The following is a 21,796-nucleotide window of genomic DNA, read 5'->3' as shown; positions in this document are numbered from 1 at the left end:
TGGTGAATCCTCTCACCACCCCACCACATCTCTGGCCTGTACCCCAGTTCTTATATGCATAAATGGATAAATCTTTAAAAAAAATCAAAAAGCAAGAAATAGAACTTTGCCAGAACTTCAGAATGCCCACCTCTATTTGCCCTTTCTTAGCATGGTGTTCTTCCTGTCTTATTCCGGTAACTACCCTCTTGTCTTTCATTTTGTTGTTTTGCATTTTAAGTATTTCCTTCTAATTGTCTTCACTCTAACACATTACATAAAACATAGAGACACAATGACATTATTGGTATGTATTCTTGATAAAATTCTGATTTCAAGCTGAAGTTTTAAATATTGTTTAGTATATTGCCATATTTAGCAAAACATTCTTTGGGCATTCATGGAGTAACCAAAAAGTAATTATATCACCCAGGGTATAAAACAGCTTTAAACATACTTTTGGGCTCCACCAAACAATATGAATAGTTGCCAAGAAATTATGTAATTGGACTAGCTTTCATAATCTGTTTAACATACTAATTTAATTCAATATGATAATTTTCAGACTAAATAAACTTGAAGATACTGTTATACTAATCAAAGGAAAGATTGAAGAAGTTCATCTTCCTATAGAAAAAGTGGATGTCATTATATCTGAGTGGATGGTAAGTGTTTACAGAGAAAAATACTTTTATTGTTTAAAAACAAAGAAGGTTTTTTCTTCACTTAATTTTATTTGTTGTGTGGCTGAATGGTAACATTTTAAAAATAGCTACAATTTTTTTTAATATTGGTTTATTCTGAAATAGGACTTATTTATAGGCCAGTCATTGACTTTTAAAAAAGAAACTAAATTAGCTTTTAACTTTTAAATCATGGTAAATAGTTATTATCGTTTTGCTTTCTAAATGTTTAGAGACCTAAATATGTTTTCCTATAAGTCTTTGAGACCTAGTAAAGACTTACAAGCATTATTTCATCAAAATTAAGAAGTTTCCATTCTGCTATCATAATAAATCTATCTTTTTGACCTGGTTGTATCCTTTATCACATAAAATAGTATTACTGCATTATTAAAATAATAAAATTAAAGTAAGTTCTGTGACTTATAATTTGCTGTTAAAATCAAAAGCTAAGTCATAATGTTCATTTATTTAAAGTATATAAAAAAGTAAATTTAATGGTATTTGACTTACTGATGTTCCAATTCAGTAAAGATAAGGTAAGTTGTGTTTTTACATGGACATATATTTTTTAACTATTTGGAAATTTTTAAACTTATTTTTAAAAATCTATATTTGATTGCATATATTTTCATTAAACTATAAAAATTTTTGAAAAGTGTTGGGTTTTGCTCTAAAATTATGAACTTAAACTTAGTAAAAATTCTAGCAAAGAAGCAGGAGTTTCAGGGAGCTCTTGAAATGTTCAGATTTAATTTAGTTCCAATCTAGAGCCAGTGTCTGTCACTATTGTTGGCAGTCACTTTTTCAAAATGTGGAATGGGGTGTGTGTGTGTGTGGGGGGGGGGTATTGATTGAGGTACTAGCTTTGAACAGTTCTCAATCACAATATTACTCTTCTTTTTATATGAAAGAGCTTTCATTGATACTCTGATTTTTTTTTTTTTATGAATTGAGTGAGAAGCTACAAACTTAGTTATCTATAATTAAATATTCAACATCTCTTTAAAGGCCATAAAAAAGATATTTTAGAGAAAGCACATTTGAGGCATTAACTTGACAAGTTTTAAATAATTTATGACTAATTTTAGCCAACATTGTCCTTGTTTCTTTAGGGACTATTTTATCCTTTTTGGAAAATATATCTTTTAAATTTCTCCAAATTAGATTTTATAGGCAAACTAAAAGGCAGACTATTTACTAAACTTGTTGTCACCCAATTGAGCATTTTAATATAGCTGATTAAAACTAATTCAGTAGTTCTTGCCCTGCCTAGCAGAATTATACTTCTGGATATAGATGTTCTAGAATTTTGGTTTCAAGATGCCACATTTATGAAGTGAACTTTATTGAAAGGTGTGCTGGTCTTGAGCTCAGATCCATTTTAGATACCCTTTTCCTGCTTTCTCTTCTGTATCGAAGGGGGATTAACTGCAGGCTGCCTCCTAGATGGGGTGTAGGAAATCCAATGGGAAACTCAAATGAGAGTTTTAAGGAATGGAGAGACCAGGGCATTTCTTCTCTTCATTTCACATGTTGCCTTTGGTAGTGTTACTGGCAGAAACTTTCTTTTGTGACTCCTGTTTCCATTGCTAGGCTGTAATGGTACTGCTAGGCTGTAATACTATTCACTGTACAGCCCTGGCCTCAGGATTTTGTAGCACTACCTCTTTCCTTTGTCTCTAGCCTAGAATGGTTGCTTCTTCTTGGTATTGCTAATGTCTAGTTGTCTCGCTCCTCTCTTGATAATTTCTCATATCATTTGTCCTGTGTGTAACCAACTTCCTGTATTATTTCTCCACTATTTTCATAGTTTATGGTTTCTGTTCTCTTAGTTAGACTCAAATTGATTTGAAGGGCACCTTTAATTTTGGAGGTTCAATCAGGTATGTTCTCTGCCTTTATCAAGAAGTCATTGTTACACAGAGAGTATTGAGTCACTGGAACCTGTGATGGATTGAGCCAGTTGTTTGGTGCTAAGGTACTTTCAGAATCCCTTCACTAAAAGACATTTCATTGTATCCAAGAAGTGATAACTAAGAACTTTCTGTCTTCCTCTTCACAAAGGTATAACTTAGGAGTTTGTATTACCTTAGTGCCTTTCTTTGTAAGCATCAGTGGAACTGAAGTCTAGCACATTGTGTTCAGTGCTCTCTGTGGAATCTTACACACTGCAGTTCATGGCAGTTACTCTAAGGCAGTCAGCTCTGTATGGCCTTAAGAAATTTGCATTAAGCTTTCAAGTAGAGTTATACTAAAATTTTGAGTCGCCTTTCTGAATTGGCATTATTATTTACACTAGTTTCTAAATCCTGTAAGTCCACTTCTAACTTTGGTACTTCTAAGATTTCTGTGCTGAGAAACTGGAAAATTCCAATTTCATAATTAAACAAGAAGCAAGTATGCTTTCTAAAACATATCCAGCATATTTCAAACATTCCTACTTTAGCTGAAACACTGGACAGTTGGTAAATAACTGGCTTTTAAATCTATTGTTAAGCCATGTTTTAGCTTTAAAGCCACAGTGAAACCATGCCATTTCAGCCAACAGCATTTTAAAATTAGAATATTGCTTAGACGTCTTTTGATTTTTTTTCTTTTACATATGACATAGTAAGGATGCAAAAATCCAGAATAACCCAAGTTTCAGCTACAGCTATGTTTTTTTTTTTCTTTTTAAAAGTATTTTCAACAAGGAAAGACAAAAAAGAATATACCCAAAGGAATTGGACACAGATGTTTAATGGACTTGAAATCCAATATAGCATTGTAGGCATCGTATATTGCAGACATGAACATCTGTTTTCTTCTACTGTGGTCCACTAACTGTTCTGTGGCTTAATTTTGATATGTAGATATGTTTTTAAGTCTACATTTGCATGTGAACTTTGCATTTATTGTGGAAGGTGTTCTTAGGTATATTTTCAGATTTAGACTTGGCTTTAATTTCACATTTTTTAATTTTATTGAATGGAACTTCTATTTTATAAAATTGTTATCCGTTTAATAGAATGTAATTTCTACAAGATGTTAACATTTATAACTGTGAGTATCTGTTGTCATTTTTCACATTTTAGGTTACCAGAATAATCCTTCTTTATGATTTGTTATTTCTGATTACATAATGAAACTAATCAAAGTAAGCATCCTACTAGCCAAATTGACTTATTTTGGTGTTGCTGTTTTCCAACTGTTTTCAGCATCACCTTGCAAACATTGATAAAATCTCTCATTGTGTGGTTCAATTCCCAGCATGATTCTTACTTGTACCTAAGTTATTTTCTGTCATCATGACCAGAAAATAAAATTGCACGTTAGGTGAACTTCATGTTTCATTGTCATGATCATTCATGATATGCATTCAGATTATCTAAGGCCTTTGTAATTTTTCTGTCTTATTTTTCACTTAAATGACATGAAACTTTTTCTTGACTCTCATTATTCTTGGATTTGTTCTAGAAACACAAATTAACTTTCCCATCTTCACCTACGCAGGTGTATCTGTAATGTACCTACATGCACATGACCACACCCACAATGTTGGAGTGTCTTTGTTTTTATTACTCTTTATTATTGATAAATGGTTTTTCAGGATTTCATAGGTTTTATCACATAGAAAACGTGAATCTGACCTATCAGTAGTCCAGAAACTGAACGTGAAGCTTTTCATAGTTCCCATTTTAAACTGGTAGTTATTGAAAAGTTTCTGTCATTTTTTAGTTTGCCATTTCAGCCAACTGCCATTAGGATAGTCTGCCTTTCATGGTCTGTTTTCTTTCCTTAAGTGATAAAATGATAGTTTAGTAGGTTAGATAAGATGGATTAATTTTAGAGTCAGGGAAGATATACAGGATTAGCAACACAATTTTCAACTATATAGTTGGGTTTATTGCCTTTCTTTGATAAGAAATCTGCTTAAGGCTTGAATTTCAGGATTTTAAAAATTATGTTTTTCCTTTTTTATACATATTAATATGAAATTTTAAGCTAACTGAACTTTAATATAGTTTTGTTTACATAAAATATTTTCTGAAAAAATAGTCTCATATGTCCAATGGTTCAAGATAAACAAACGTTATACTTCCATCTCACTATATATTGGTTGCCATTTTTCCCCCTTCCATTTCATTTTCCTTTGTTGTTCCACTAAAGAAAAGGCGTCTTTTCATGATAGGATTTCTCTTAATAACCCCAAATAATAAACATTAAAAAATCATTTTTTAAAAATAACAAATGTTAAAATCAAAAATAGCAAAAATATGTAAATTGTAAAAATTGTTCTTTTCATGACATTTACTGTTGTCTCAGTGTCTTGTTTAATTCTGCAGTCATCTTTTCTTTAGCATATTTTTGGTAGAATTCGTTTCCCGTTTAATGGAAGTTACTAATGATTTGTAAGAGCAGAGTATGGGTTAGCACATTGCTTTGTTGATATTTCTCTTAGTATTTTACCTTCCCTGTCAGCCAAACCCCTAGTAGTCCTGCAAGACTTGTTTCAAGCCTCACCTCTACGAAACTTTCCTTTTCTGCCCCTTGAATATAAATGTAAAGTGCTGAGGACACTCTGCACTTTAGTTTGTTTCCATTACTGCTTTTTACAGGATATTATATCTTTTTCATCTATCTTTTTCAGTTCTCCTGACACCGGCAACCAGAATGGTCAGATTCTATGACAGATTATTCAGTAAAAGTAGAAATACACTTGAAGGAAAGAATGTTAATACATGGGGAGAACATTCTTAGGGCTTTCTCCTTAGTTGATGAACCCTTTGTAAAAGCAAAAGACCCTATTTCCATAGCTAGCATTCACTAATTGACCCTGTCTATAATTAGTGCAAAAGAATATAAAAATCAACTGATGGATGTGGATTGTTTGGGTTGTAAATATTTTTAGTTTTTTTCTTAATATTGACTGAATTTAAATGTACTATGTGTTTCAAGCAAAATAGGCAATACTGATCATGCCTAGTTTACATAAAGTAATCACATTTCACAGTAATAGTTTGTGAGTGTTATAAATATTAACAGGGAGATATCGTATTTGAACAGTGAAAGGAAGTTGTGGTTTGTAAGAGTATTTTTTAATAGATGTGCTGATATCTAAATTAAGAATAAAATGAGAGTAAAAAGAATAAAAATATAAGCATAGGCCCCTAATATATATTTTTATGATGTTTTATGTTTGTTCTTATCCGTACTGTTAACTACCACCCACCATCTCTCCTAATTGTAATTTTAATACTTGTTTAAATTAGATTTCAGATCACATTCTGCAACCTTTTTATTTCTTACTCTAATAAGGAGAAATTTTGGAATAGTAGGCTATTAGTGTCTATGGGGAAAATTTAATGTTGAGAAATTATACAATAAGCAATGCTCTTGTCAGCCAGTAATGTAAGAAATAAATCTTTTTTGTTTTAGGTCATTACTTGAGTGTTTCTTTTTAACTACAGGACAATCTAGCTTGTTTGGATGGATTCATAATTATTAGTTGTATTTGTTGGCTGTGCATCACTTGTCAGCTCACTTTTTTGGGTATGATATGACAAATAGACAGTCTTAATATTTAGTTTATCAAATTCATCAACTTCCTTTATGGTTTGAGTCTTTTGTATCTTTATTAATAAATTTTTTTATGATTACCATTACATATTTGTAATCTCCATCTTCCATGCCTCTTAATTTTAATATTTCCATTAAGATTGGCTTTCTGGGCCGCATTTGGGATAATTTGTTCAATTCAGTCTACCAATTCACTAATTTTTTCTGAAGCTATCTCTAATTGTTGAATTTATCCATTTAATTTTTTATACAAATAATTTCTAGGAATTTTTGGTTGTTTAAAATACTTGCTTTTTACTATTATTTTCAAGTCTCTTAATTTTATTAGTCACAGACAGACTTTTTAAAATTACAATAGCTAACATTTTTGTAGGTCTGCTTTTGCTAGCTATTGTTTCTATGAGTTCTTGGTCGTGGTGCCTACTGCTTGTTTGAGTGTTTAGTATTATTTGATATACTGCATATTTTCCAAAGAGCTTTGTGGAAAATTTTTTGATGCCTGAACTTCACCCCCAAATGGTTTGCAGTTGTTTTAGCCATGTACCTGAGGTAATTACAAATGCAGAAACACTAGATTTATTATTTTTAATTTGAAAGGTTTCCAATATTATTTTGAATGACTCACCCATCTTCAGCTGTTATCAACATTGCGCCATTTTTATCTCTGCACCATTATACTTTTTTTGCTAACAAGAAGTTTTTAAAATGTTTATCATGCTAGTGTTGAGCCTAACAAACTTATCAATATGGCTACAATTCTAAATTATGTAAAAAAAAAATAAATTCCCTAATATACGTAGTCTATATTCACATTTCCATTTCAGGATATTTATTTACATTTGATTTACTTAAATGAAAAACTCAAGTTACTTTGATTAATTTATAAATTTTGGGGGGTGAACTTTTTATTTTAAGGTAGTTGTAGTTATCACATGCAACTGTCAAAATAATACAGAGATCTCTTGTACTCTTTACTAGTTTTACACAATGATTACAAGTTGAAAAATTATAGTTCAGTACTGTCACCAAGTTACTGATATTGGGCCTCGCTGGTGGTGTGAGGGGTTAAGGCATAACCTGTGAGGCTATCTGCAGCCACTGCAGCACAAGTTCGATCCCTGGCCAGGGAGTTACCCACGGCATGCAGCAGACCTCTCCTGACTCACCCACTGCTCCCCTTAGCAGTGTATTTCAGTCAATCTTCCTGTTCTGTTCCCCATTCTGTCTCTACTGTATCCGCTCACCCCCACACCTCTGGCCTGTACCTCAGTTCTTGTATGCATACGTAAATAAATCTTAAAAAAAAAAAGATAGCACTGTACATGCTGTTTAAAAAAAAAGACAGAGCGACTGATAATGATAGCATCAGGATATAAGATAATTCAGCTACAAGTGCCTCTTCCCATTTGTCCTTTTATGACCTCACCCAGCCCCCATGTTCCAGTCGCTGGCCTTAACCTCTGCCAACCTCTAATCTGTTCTCAATTTTATGACTTTGTCATTTTAAGAAGGCACATGTTATCACATGCAACTGTCAAAATAATACACAACAAAACTAAAAAAAAGTACGGTACATGGAATCAAATAGAATGTGACCTGTTGGGATTGTCTATTTTCATTTAGCATGTTTCCCTGGAGGTTTGCCTAAATTAGTGCATGTATCAATAGTCTATTCCTTAATTCTGGGTAGTATTCCATCACATGAATGAATGTACCACAGTTTGATCAACCATTGGACTTTTGAAGGCGATCCAGTCAGGGCCTGTTAGAAATAAAGCTGTATGAACATTTGTGAATAGGTTGGTGCATAAACATAAATTTTCATTTCTCTTAGATAAATGCCCAAGAACACCATTGCTATACATGTGGTAATTGCATGTTTAGCTCTGTAGTAACTGCCTGTTTCCCAGAGGGACTATACCATTTTATATTCTTACTAGCAATGTATAAGAGATCCAGTGACTTCACATCTTTGCCAACAATTTAGTGTTGTCACTTTTTTATTTAAGCCATTCTAATAGGTGTGTAATTATATCTAATTGTGGTTTTAATTTGCATTTGCCTAATAGCTAATGATGTTAAACATCTTTTCATATGCTTATTTGCCATCTGTGTCTTTTCTTCAGTTAAATGCCTATTTGTGTCATTTGCTTATTTCTAACTGGATAGTTTTTTTCCTGTTGAGTTTGATAGTTCTTTTTTACTAGTCCCTTTACAGTATATGCAATTTACAAATATTTTCTTTCACTATGTAATTCATTCTCTTAATACAAAATTTAACCGAATGGATTTTATTTTGATGAAGTTCAATTTTTTTTTTAATGGATTATGCTTTTGGTAGCAAGTCTAAAATCTGTCATCTGTAGAACTGCCCCCTTCCCCTTTTTCTTGCCTTTATTGGAAGAAATCAGGTCATTTGTCCTGGTATTGTCCTGTAAATTTTTTCTCATTCTGGATTTTGATGCATACATCCTCATGGTGCCATTTGACATGTTTTTCTATCCTTGTATTTCTTGTGATCTGAAATACAAGGTCCACAAATAGAGGCTTCACAAATTCAAATTGATTTTGCTACCTCCCACCCCCAGAATTGTTCATGAGTGGTGGTGGGTTTTATTGCATTGAATCAAAACTTCTTAGTATCTTTTAATGTTCAAATTGACCTACTTTTCATTAATGGCATATATCTTGTGTCCCTATAGCAGACCCCAGTGATCCTCAACATAATTTCTGAATTAGAGTTAATATATTGAAATGAAAAACAAATATAAATTTAAGTTTTGATAATGTGAATATTTCTTTTTGGCACTATCAGATATTTTACAGCCATTTTAGTTGCCTACCTTTGGAATGAGAGCATCCTGATACTTTCAGTAGAAAATGACTTAGAGATCAGTCTGGATTCTGGCTGTGTTTATTGCAACTGGACTGTCATTGCTTGTATTTTTTCAAGTGAACTAATGTGACTATTTTTTAATATTAAAAAATCATTTATATTGTTACTCCCAATTTAAGATCATGAAATTTTAATGTGAACGCTTTAATTTTATACTTGTAGCTCTTCTGGTCAAAATCTTTTTTTTTTTTAATTTTATATATTTATTTTTGTGTAGAACTGGGGGATAGGCCAGAGGTACAGGGGGTGAGAGGATTCACCAGAGACAGTGGGGAACAAAACAGGCAATATACTGAAATACACTGCTGAGAGGAGCAGCGGACAAGACAGGAGAGGTCTGCTGGGCCATGTGGGTCACCTCCCTGGCTGGGGATTGAACTCAAGCCATTGAGGTGATAGTGCTGAGACTCAACCCCTAGGCCACCAGGGATGCCCCTGTGGACAAAATCTTGATTCCTACTATAATAATTGTTTTTCTGCTAATACTCATTTGAATTTCTTCCATTCTTTTTGCAGTTACAAATAATACTATTCAAATATTCTTGTGGATATCTTTTCTTATTCCTAGAGGTGAGGTTGATTGGTAAATTGTTAATGCATATGTAATATTAGTTATTGCCAAATTCTCCTCAATACTGATCTTACCATTTGTCTTTCTCACCAATTTGTGCTGTGAGAATACCTGTTTTTTTTTTCAGTCTTCCAACAGAGTATGTTATAAAATCACTTTAAAATTATGAGATTGAGAATTTTTCCTGCCACCTAGTCATTGTGAATTGTTTGCAAATTTATGTGAAACCTTGTTTATGCTTTAAAACAATTGGAGGTGGTGAGGAAGTTTGTACTTGACCACTCATATCCAGGGTATAATTGATTTGGCACAGAGTGGGGAGGTGGCAGTAGGTGAGATTTTAAAATCACATTTACTCTCTTGATGCATTTGGTTGTTTCTGCTTTGTTACCAGTATCAATTTCCTATTATATTCTTCACTTTGGCCACGGGCCTTTGTCTCCAGTTTTCACCAAGTTCATTCATTTGACTTACCAAATGCTCTAAGTTGGTAGCCCACAGAGTGATACATCTAACAAGATGTTTTTTTTTTTCTTCTAGCATATTTGTTATACTTAGACTCACTAGTCCTTAAATGCATTGCTGCTGAAAATAGAATGTGACCTTGTTCTTTAAACCCTCAGTTATACTGTTAGTAGAGTTCTTTTCTATTGTGTCAAAAATCTGTAATTTATATACATTATAGAATCACTCTTGTATATATGTTTAATTGTATTTATATTTAAAATATATAGAATTATATTTAATATGTATTTTCTCTTTAATAAAAGTGCTAGTAAATATTTAACTGTATTTTTAAGGATAGTATACCTAGTTATATATATATTTTGAACCGGTGTGGGAGAATAGGAATTTTTTTTTAAGTAATATGCACTATTCTCATCCTTGGAAACTGATTCTCTAAATCTAGAGTAGGACCACAGATATGTATTTGGAAAGATCTTGAGATGATTTACTTTTCCTTTGATAGATTAGCTTATTAATCATTTTACTACAGTTTGAAGAAAGGGGCCCACTTGACTGTCAGTATTTTATTGATTAAATGAGAGTGCCATCTAGTGGGGGAAAGACTTTTAAATCATAGGAAGCTTTTCAAACTTGGGAAGACTATACAGAAAATTATCTCCTGTGTTATGTTGTCCAGAAATCTATGACACTAATAAATGAGAACTGTTGTAATGTGTGAAAAGAGGAAGGAAGTCCTCATACAGGATACTAACAGGCACATAATTGGTGCCAAGTAAATGGTAATTACCTTCATTCTCATTCTTCTAGAGAAAGTAGTCACCAAGTAAAATCATAGTGAAATAGGAACTGCTGTGACAAATATTTGTGATATATATGTAAAAAGATATTTGTTTACATGTAATAATATATAGAAGTTAAAAATTTCATCCTTTTCTTTATAAGAGCACTCAAGTTTATCCCGAGTCCCCCAACATACTCTGGCAGTTTCTGGTGTATCCCTCCTAAAATATTTTAATCTGTTATAAGCATGTAAGTGTATCCCTACCTCTTGGCTCACTCACTCTTTTAATAAATATTTTGTGATTCCTGTGTACCAGGCACTGTTCTAGGCAGAATAAATCAATGAACAAATTAGATACATACCCTTATATTTAGTGTAGAGTAAGCATGTTCTATCTATTGTTCTACACCGTGCTTTTTTCATTTCTTTCAGTCTGTAAAATTTTGTATGATTACTTCCCACAATTTTTTTTACTAAATTCAGAACACTATTGTTGTGATTTCTGCTTTAGGTGTATATTTAGGTGGTTTTTAGTTACATACATATTAGGATTGTCATACATTCTTCATAAAGTTTGACTGCTTTATCATTATTAAGTGCTATTTTTTTTGTCCCTGGTAATATTTTTGTTCCATTGACCTATTTAGTTTTCTAATTGATAGTATTCTATTTTAGACTTTTATTTTCTAAGTGGTATTTTAGACATTTTAAAGCTTTATAAACATAGATGAATGTTATGTTCTTTTTGCTTTCACCCAGATTATTGCACATTATATAATTATTATTGCACATTATGTAATTAGTCATGTAAAGTTTTCTTTTTTTTTCCAAGTAATGCATATTATTATTTTTTTTATTTTTTATTTATACAAGCACTGGAAACAGGCAGAAACGCTGGAGGGTGAGAGAATTCACCAGAGCGGGGAACAGAACAGGCAGAGTGACGAAATACACTGTTGAGGGGAGCAGCGGGCGGCAGGAGAGGTCTGCGTGCCATGTGGGACCCTCGCTGGTGGCCAGGGATCTAACCAGCACTGCAGAGGCTGTGGGCAGGTACACAGCTCAGTGCTCAACCGCTGCGCCACCAGGGGAGGCCCTAAAATTTTCTTTCATGATCTTTTAAGTTGTGAAATTTATACAGAAAATGGTATAAACAGGTGCCTTGTAACAAATAGTTACATAATGAACACTTGTGCTATCATCAGCCAGAGTGCCTGATCAAAATGTAGGAAGAAGCTGCACAAGTATCTTTTCCCAGTTATAACTCTCTTCCTGCTTCAGAGAGGTAACCCATCTCCTTTCCTTTATGGTGATAATTTCCTTGCTTATCTTTATGGTTTTGCCACTTCTGTTCACATCCCTAAAGAATGTGCTTTCTATTTTTTACTTTTTCAGATTTATATAAATGGAACCAATGTAAGCATCTTATATTTAAAAAGCAGCTTATTGTATTTGTCTGCTCATTTATAGAAAATCAGTATCAACCAAAAATACAGAACAAGACTGTTTAAAAAAAAAAAAAGGCTAGTGAATAAAGTAGTGAGTAAAACATTTGTGAAAGGCTTGGAATGAGAGGGTAGAAATTACTGAATTCAAGGACTTTCTGCTTGGCAAGTGCCCTTAGATTCTTTTTCTGTTTTAAAATAACCAAAACTGAAAATTACAGTCTGTTGTGGGTGTGCTTGAGGCAGGGAAGATAATGGATATTTCAATTAATGGGTCCATCCTCAAAGTATATTGGTAAACTGTGTTTATGTGTTTTCATTTCAAATGCATTGTTTTCAGTTAACAACTCACTTTAGTCCCACTCACATTGGATAAAACTCTATGGTAAATGTTACAGAACTGAGACTAGTATTCGGGGAAAAATCATCAGATGTTTATTGTACTTCAGAAATAAACTAAGTATTCTGAATTATATTTCATAGACTTATTTACTTGTTGGAGGTTATGTTTTATTTATCTTTAAATAAATCCAGATTACTATTTTTCACTAGACGTTTCTACTGATGAAACTAATTTTATTTGTACCTTTCCTTAGCCTCTTTTTAAAAAAATAGTTAATTCTTACTGAGTATGTCAGTAATTCATTTATTTGAACTGAGATAAAATTCGAAAAGAGCACCTGCTACCTAAGGTAGCACACATTTCTTTTATCATTAATTTATTCCAAGAAGATATCATAAGCAAGCCCATTTCAATGAATCATGTTGATATTTTAATTCCAGATTTAACCTATTGTGTTCCTTTTGTTGTAATTAATTTTTGAAGTGTAAATGAAAAACTTAATTTTAAAAAGTGAATGTCAGTTTGGAAATAAGAGTGCCCCATGAGCAATGTGGGAGAAAATATCAGGTATAATTCTCTTCCAGATGGCACCCCTACAGGTGAGGCAGCAGCCTGTGAAATTGCAGTCTGAATTGCACTGCAGATGAGTAGGGCATTTGGAGCAGTGCCTTCTGATATCAGTAATAAATGACTTGGTACAGAACCAAGGACAATTCTCAGGAAATTAAAGGCTAGTCTATCACATAAAAAGCCCATAGTAAAGTGAAGTTTAGCAAAAGTTGAGAGAAAGGACAGCTATTGGTAATACAAATATGAATCATTTCATTTGCTAATATTTTTAACTAGACATTAATGTATCTCATAAATGTCATCTATTTGTTTCTGTACATATTGTAGTTTATGCACTAATTTTTCTAAACTGATAATTTCCACAATGAATAGTGACTGAGACTGACCAGCATGTATTCCTGAAAAAAAAAAAATTATCCTATATTATGGATTATAATAAGGACCCTTCACTTAAAAATGTTACATAATTCTAGGCAGTTTAGTATTCTTAAATTTACTAAATTCATCCTTCATTCTTTAGTTCTTTGTTTCTCAGTTTATTAAATGTGATTTTAAAATTTTGATTTAGCCTTTACAAACATTTTAAAATAGCTTTAAATTTTTTTTGGTGAAGCTGACTTACTGTTCCAAACCCTTTTAACATGCATTAACATATTTAATCCTTTCAATAACCCTGTGAAGTAGACTGCCATTGTTATTGTCATTTTATAGATGAAATTTAGGCACAGTGCTGTTGACTTGCTTAAGATCACAGCAGGGAATAGGGCTACTCTGGGATTTAAATCCTTGTGTACATCCTCTTAATGACTATACTGTTGGTATTGACCACAGCCCACTAAAATGTGGTATAAGTTAATCTCTGATGAATGACCAAATGAGCATGTTGCTAGAAGGTACTACTTTCAATTATTGATCAAAAATACTTGTGGGTTTGTTCATAGTATTTGGAAATATGATGAAACTTCAGCATATGAAAGCAAAATAAAGACTTAGCTAACTGCATTAAGATACTATTATTGTAAATTTGAACATTGTGAAATCAAAACCAAACTTTTTTGCTCTATTTCCAAAAAAGAATGGATTATATTGAATAATTCATAATAAAATTGTAAATTTTATTGTTTTCATGTACAGCAATCTTTTAAATAGGGGCTCTCCTCTGCCCCCCAATCTATTAACTATCTATGCTTTAACAGCTGATCTTTTTCTCACAAGTTGATAGATGCCTCCTCATCTAGTAATTCCTTGGCATAAATTAATATTCATTTAAATCAAAGAATTTATGTTTATAAGCATTTGCATGAATTATGTCAAGACTGGTAAAAAAAAAATATTAATTCAGAAAGTTCCTTTAATGAACACAAAGATGATACTAATGGGAAAGTGACTTGAAAGAGGTAGACATATTACTGAAGTACTCTACCCAGACCAGTACTTTCCACCAAATCCTTATTTGTTCCCTGTGTAAACACATTAATAAATGAACTTTGTCACTAAGTCAACAATTATTTTCTTATCAATAAATTTGTGTGTCAGGGAAAGTAGGTAAATGCCAATGTAGATTTGAGAGTGACAGTTTAATTAGGTTCCTTTATAAGTAATTCAGGCATGAGAACTGTATTTTCTGTAATTTAAATTGGCTGGGCCTCTCCTGGTGGCACAGGCGGTTGAGTGCTGCGCTGTGAAGCTACCGGCAGCCTCTGCAGCGGTGGTTCGATCCCAGCCGGCCAGCGAGGGTCCCACATGGAGTGGCAGACCTCTCCTGTCACACCTGCTGCTCCCCTCAGCAGTGTATTTCTTCAGTCTGCCTGTTTTGTTCCCCGTTCTGTCTCTGGTGAATCCTCTCACCTTCCCACGCATCTGGCCTGTACCCCAGTTCTTGTATAAATAAATAAATAAATAAATAAATCTTAAAAAAATTAAATTGGCTGTTAATTTGTTGTCAAGATTAACATTCCAAGTTCCTAGGTATTTCTTACTGTAGATAAACCTTTGAAATATATTTTAGTTCATGTGGTTAAAAGAATATTCTGTTCATCCTATCAGATGGTTATTTGTATATAGAACAAATGGGTGAGAATAGTTTTGCTTTAGATTGTTAGTATTGGGGTAAAATTCATTTTGGTTCACTGACCCCTAAGCAGTCATAAGACATATAATGTGCTGAGCAGTTGATTAAAGTTACTGCTCAGAGATGTTGGGAGGTGAGTCTAGCAGGAGAAAGATCTCTCTTTGATCTCTTGCTTGTGACTTCATCTTTTCTATAGTGAACTGTGTAACATGCTAGAATGTACTGTGTGATATCAGTAGGGGCAAGTTCTCATTTCATTTGTTCTGTGATTATCTTTCCTTCATAGAGGATTTATTACTGTTCTTTAAAATCTGAGAGAACACTGGGATGGTGTTTCATGAACCATATTTCAAACAGCCTTAGCTGTGCAAGGTATTAATAGATGTTAAATGGAAGAAAAAAAAACGGCCTGTGGTTAAGTGGGTAATTCTTGCTTAAAATATGGTCAACAGTCCTCTTTACTGTAACACTTCTCAGAACTCTTAATGTACTAATGTGCATTGTGAATCCCTAAGAAGAGGATATAATCTCTGTTTCTCAAACTTCTGTAATTAAAGATTACCTCCATCTTTTTTTTTTTTTTAAACCAAAGAGAGACTCACTTTGAGAAACTGTGTCCTGGACTAGGGTTTCTCAGCCTTAGCCCTGTCATCTTTGGATCCAGACAGTTGTGCATTGTGGGGGGTCTGTCTTGTGCATTTTTGGATATTTATTAAAATCCCTTGCCACTACCTACTAGGTACCAGTGCATCCCTCCTTGCAACAATCAAAAATATCTCTAAATACTGTCAAATGTCTCCCTGGGGACAGAAGCTACAGATAGTCTTTTTTTTTTTTTTTTTTTTTTTTATAGAGGCATGTTTTTATTTATTTATTATTTGTTTGTTTGTTTTGTTTATACATGCACTGGGTACAGTCAGAAGCGTGGGAGGGTGAGAGAATTCACCAGAGCCAGAGCGGAGAGCAGAGCAGGCAGAAGGACCGAAGTACACACACTGCTGAGGGGAGCAGCGGGCGGCAGGAGAGGTCTGCGCGCCATGTGGGACCCTCCTCCGGTGGCCGGGGAGCAGCCGGGGATTGAACCGGCGCTGCAGAGGCTGCGGGCAGCTTCGCAACCCAGCGCTCAACCGCTGCGCCACCAGGGAGGCCTACAGATAGTCTTGACTTAACTGTGATTTAATGATATTTCAGCCATATGATAATGTGAAAGCAATACTCATTCAATAGAAACCATATTTCAAATTTTAAATTTTGATCTTTTACTGGGCTGGTGAACTATGCTATAATACTCTCTCAGTGCAGGACAGCAGCAGCTAACCACAGTTTCCAGTCACCCACACAATCACAAGTGCAAACAACTGATACTCTACAGTATATTGTGTTACCAGCATTTTTGGGGGTATTGTGGTTTGGGTGTCATACTCATCATTTCTATTTTTCACTTTAAGTATAATACTAAATAAATTAGGTGAGATAGTAAAGAATTTATTGTAAAATAGTTTGTGTTAGATCATTTTGCCCAGCTGCAGGCTAATAAAGGTATTCTGTTGTATTGCCATATTTAATGTAGGCTAGGCTAAGTATGGCATTCTGTAGCAGAGGTGTACTAAATTCATTTTCCACTTAAAATAATTTGAATTTAGGATGAGTTCATCAGGATGTAACCCTATTGTAAGTCAAGGAAGATTTGTAGTTGAGAATCACTGTTCTAGATAAATATTGTAATATTATGGGTATATTAATAATTTCTATCTAAAAATTTCATTTTTATATGGAACAGTCATCTAGAAAATGGGAGTACAGGTAAAAAAGGTTTAATCCATTTTACTGTAATAAACTTTCTGGTTCCATTTTATAGCCTGGCCTGATATTCTAATAAGTACTATGTGGGGAGCATACTACAAAAAAACATTGTGTATTAAAAGAATAGCTCAGGTATTTAAATTTATTTGCATATGAGGATATTGCTCATTTCTAAAGTCCACTTTTTCCCTTTCATGCAGGGCTATTTTCTTCTTTTTGAGTCCATGTTAGATTCTGTACTTTATGCAAAGAACAAATACTTGGCAAAAGGAGGATCAGGTGAGTATAAAATTCTAGTTTTAATCTAATTTTAGTCTGGCAGAACCACATGAACCTTTGGATTTCAAATAAACTATGCATGACCGAGAAAGTTCCCAATAGAGATGAAAAATGTTCCTATTAGATGAAGCTTTAAGACTTTCGTTTACTATACATTTGATGGTAGAACATTATATAAGATGTTCAGGACTCTTAAGTCAGTGGCATTTTTAAGAACACTTTTTATAAAAATACTAAAGATCAGATTTGGAAGCTATTTGAATTCAAATCAAAATTTAACAAAGACCTTTTGACTTTTAATATTTGGGACATTTAGTTCTTTTATTCGAGTAGAATATTTCATACTAGGTTGGAGATGGTTCGCTTTAGAGGAAAATTTTTATCACTAAATATGTAACCCTCGCTTCTCTGTGATTTAATTAGAAAGTTTAAATAATCATTGGTGTCTGCAAAGTTTTTAAAGCAAAACATACTCAATTTATATTTTTAAATGGATTCCAATAAATGTAGAAGACTTTTTTTTTCAGGTCCCTGGTGAACTATTGATCATATTAACTCTGCATGTTCAAGTGAGATTGTGTTTTTACAGTCCTGCTGTGAACAACTGTATACAAACAAAATGTTGTCTTTCAGTGCAGTGGTTATGACTCTTAGTTGAGCACCACAGCTCCTGGAACAGAAAAAACATTGTACATGTTTATTGAATTGAGTCATTAAAACTGAATTGCATAGCATCTGTCTCCCTTTACCACCTGTCCTGTACCTTCCCTTTCTTAAAGCTTCAGGATCAACATATGGTTTCCATGGTTAGAGTACAGTTGATAAAACTATTACATGAAGGTGGAGGAAAAGGATGAGACATTTTGAGCTAGTGACATAAAGCACCTGACCATATTTATGCCTTTTGCTCTGAAATTATTTTGGCAGTTATGGTACAGTAAAAAAATCAATAAGACAAAAATATAAGTCATCAAGAAAATTCTCCAGTACAAAAGAGTTCTGATAATTTAAATGGATTGACTTTCTTTTTTAAAATTTTCTTATTTTATCACCGTACTTTCTAAATCAGTATATAATCCTGATTTCTGATGAGAACCTGCTTAGAATTTTGAGATGCATTTTACCCAACAGCAATTGGCTGTATCTTCTATACTTGCAGTAGTTTTAAAAAAAAAAAAAAATGACTACTATGCTTAACAACTAAAAACTGTTATCTGCTTTTTGATTTTCAGCTAGCTGCCAAATAGTGAACTCTACCTTTATGTTATTACAAGTAATCCTCACAATAGCCTTTTGAGATTTTAGAACAAACCTCATAAAGATGTCCTGGGTAACATATTTTTTAACTCAGAGCTGCCAGACTCCAACATTCATGTTCTTTTTGTTCTTCTTGTTTCACTACTAAAGTACATTTTATTGAATCTAATTGTTGCCTTGAATTTATCCTAGGGAAAATTCAGAAAACTATTTCCATACCTTCTTGAATGGTATTCATTGATCTTACTGAAAGAGTGACATCTACTTAATACATTTAAATTGAATTCTCCATGAAATTCATTAAGAACTTGAGGCATGCGAATAATGAGGTTATAGTTGATGAAACAGTAGCAGAGCTATTTCCCATCATCAGAGAGATTAAGTGGGGACTTCTAAGTCTCTCCATATTTTATATAGTTGATATTCACAGCTAGAGGTGTATTGAGTGATATAAGCAGTGCTGTTGAATGTTGTAGCTTAATTGAATCAAGAGAAAAGAAAGAAAAGTCAGAATAACATGAAGTAGGTTAACCTATTTGTGTATTTGAGCATGCCTTAACAAATATCACCAATCATCTACCTACATATTCATTTTCCTATTGCAGGGCAAAATTTCCTTTTATGTTTTTCTGTAGGAAAGATTTACTAAGCAATTAGTAATAGAACAATTTTAGGAAGAATGCATGTATTGTGAGAGAAAGAATATTGAGGATTCACATATACATGAAGAAACCAAAATTTTTTTGTATATGTCTTACTATACATATGAGACACACACATATATATGTATGTCTCACTGTATATAATGGCATAGAGTAAAGGCTTTGTATATGTGTATGTCTTCATGGATATTTGAGGTTTTTGATAAAATGCAACTTACATTCTTGATATTTTTATAAAAGGAAAAAATTAGAATAGTTGAATGCCAGCTTATACGATAAATACAAAAAGCATTTCTCTAAAGTTGAAGCAAGATTTGGGTGGTCACTATTACATAGTTATTTAAAACATCAGAGGTACTAGTTAGTATAGTTAGAAAAGAGAAAGAATTTAGAAGGTAATTTTTATTTTTTTTTTGAAGATTTATTTTTATTTATTTATGCGTACAAGAACTGGCCAGAGGTGTGGGGGAAGAGAGGATTCACCAGGGACAGAGTGAGGAGCAGAACTGGCAGATCTACTGAAATACACTGTTAAGGGGAGCAGTGGGCAAGACAGGAGAGGTCTGTTGTGCCATAAGTGGGTTTGCTCCCTAGCTGGTGATTGAACTCATGCCACAATGGGTAGTGATAGCTTAATAGTGCTGAAACTTTAATCCCTCCACCACCAGAGAGGCCCAAAAGGTGAATTTTGAAGGTGCAATAGCAATAAAATGGTAAAAAATACTAGAAGGAAATATAGGTGTATTACTTGATAAACTTGCGGGGAGGGGACTTCCAAATTAGAACTTAAATTCAGAAGCTTTAAAAAAAAGGTTGATAAATTTGATTACATTTAATAAACTTCTAAATAGTAGAATTTGCCATAAAATGGTAAGAAAACATACAGACTAAAAAAAATTTCAATTCCTGCCTCCAAAAATAAGCTAATACCCCTAATATATAAATATATCGACAAATAAACCACAGACCCCACTGAAAATTCTCAAAGAAGTGAATGGCAACTCACAAAAGAATAAATGCAGATGACTCTTAAGTATATGTTCAATCTCTGTCATATTGCAAAAAATGTCCAATTTAAGAAATTTTTGCTTTACTCAAGGTCACATAGAAATTTCCTATGTTTTTCTTCTTGAAGTTTTTTTATCTTTTGCATTTAGGCCTATGATTCATTTTAGGTTAATTTTGGGGTATGAGTGTTACCTATTTCCTGATCTTGACATACTACCAGAATCCCTGGGGCTTTTGTTAGGAAATGTGGATGGTCAGGCCCTTGTTAGACCCCTTTGAACCAAGGACTAGGGGAAGAGTTCTGTTCTTAGTAATTTATTTTAAATGTATATCTCCCTTTGTATTAATCAGTGTTCTTGTTGGAAGAGAGAGAGTAGGAATTATTTAAAGGCTAGGGTAGGATAGAAAATCACTTTGAGAACTAGAAAACCAGGCTGGAAAGTTAACTAACTATCCAGGAATAATACTCAATATTACTTTATGGAACTGGTTTAGAAATGATGCCAGTACCCTAATACTGTCCACTAGCTGGCACAAATGACATTGCTGATCTCTCCAACAGTCGGCATTGCTGCCTTTGAAGTAGACAGAGCTTTAGGTACATATCATTAGTGGATCCCACGCCTTGTAAGATACTTAACTTAAAAGGGAGGAAGGAAAGGTAAGTTCTTTCATTTTCAACTTCAGTACAGGAAAGCAGGCCCTGCTTCATAACATAGCAGATTACATGAATAGTTCAGAAGGGGCAACAAAATAAAGTGGCAGATATAAACTACACACACACACACACACACACTATATATATATATATATATATATACACACACACACTCACAAACACATATACACACACTCTATAAGGTAGGTAGGTAGGTAGGTAGATAGAACTGTACCTTCCAAAGGTCTTTGATTTTGCATTTTCACCAGAAAACTTTAAGCATCATGGTAGCAACACCTGCCTTTTGTATACCGCTTGACTTTCACATAACTTATCTCAATGTAACCAGCCTCTAACACTGGTTCATAGTGCTTATAGGTTTCCTTCAGTATTTCCATAATGCATCTCTTACCTCCTAATTTTCAGATCTCCTTATTTCATTTTTATTATTTTAGTTTTGTTCTATGATATTGCAGAAGTATCACTTTATTTTCCTTTTCAGTATATAATTTTTCAGTGAATATTACAGCTACATTTTTGCTTAGCCAAATTTTAGTGGACCCAGTCACAATTTACAAGTTAATGATGGGCAGATATTCCGATTTCCAAATAAATGTTAATTTTTAAGACAGCCTTATAATATATAAGTTGGAAATTAAGTTTTGAGTGTATTCAACTTCAAAGTATCTGCTGATTTTAATGATTTTGGAGTACATTTCCCTTTATGCATATTAAGCATTTTCTCATTAATGGTTATTTT

General features: G+C 33.2%; 1 protein-coding gene across 1 annotated transcript in view; it reads left to right on the top strand.

Annotated features, from left to right (window-relative positions):
* The window catches only part of PRMT3 (protein arginine methyltransferase 3), a 76,843-nt gene that overhangs the window by 27,608 nt on the left and 27,439 nt on the right, over window positions 1-21,796 (top strand). The window contains exons 10-11 of the mRNA XM_037522586.2: window positions 545-644; window positions 17,373-17,451. Coding sequence (XP_037378483.1) covers window positions 545-644; window positions 17,373-17,451 — 179 coding nt within the window. The remainder of the gene's footprint in view (window positions 1-544; window positions 645-17,372; window positions 17,452-21,796) is intronic.

Source organism: Talpa occidentalis, unplaced genomic scaffold, assembly GCF_014898055.3.
Source record: "Talpa occidentalis isolate TD23 unplaced genomic scaffold, MPIMG_talOcc4v2.1 talOcc4.3, whole genome shotgun sequence".
Lineage (NCBI taxonomy): Eukaryota > Metazoa > Chordata > Mammalia > Eulipotyphla > Talpidae > Talpa > Talpa occidentalis.
This window is presented reverse-complemented; position numbering and strand designations above follow the sequence as displayed.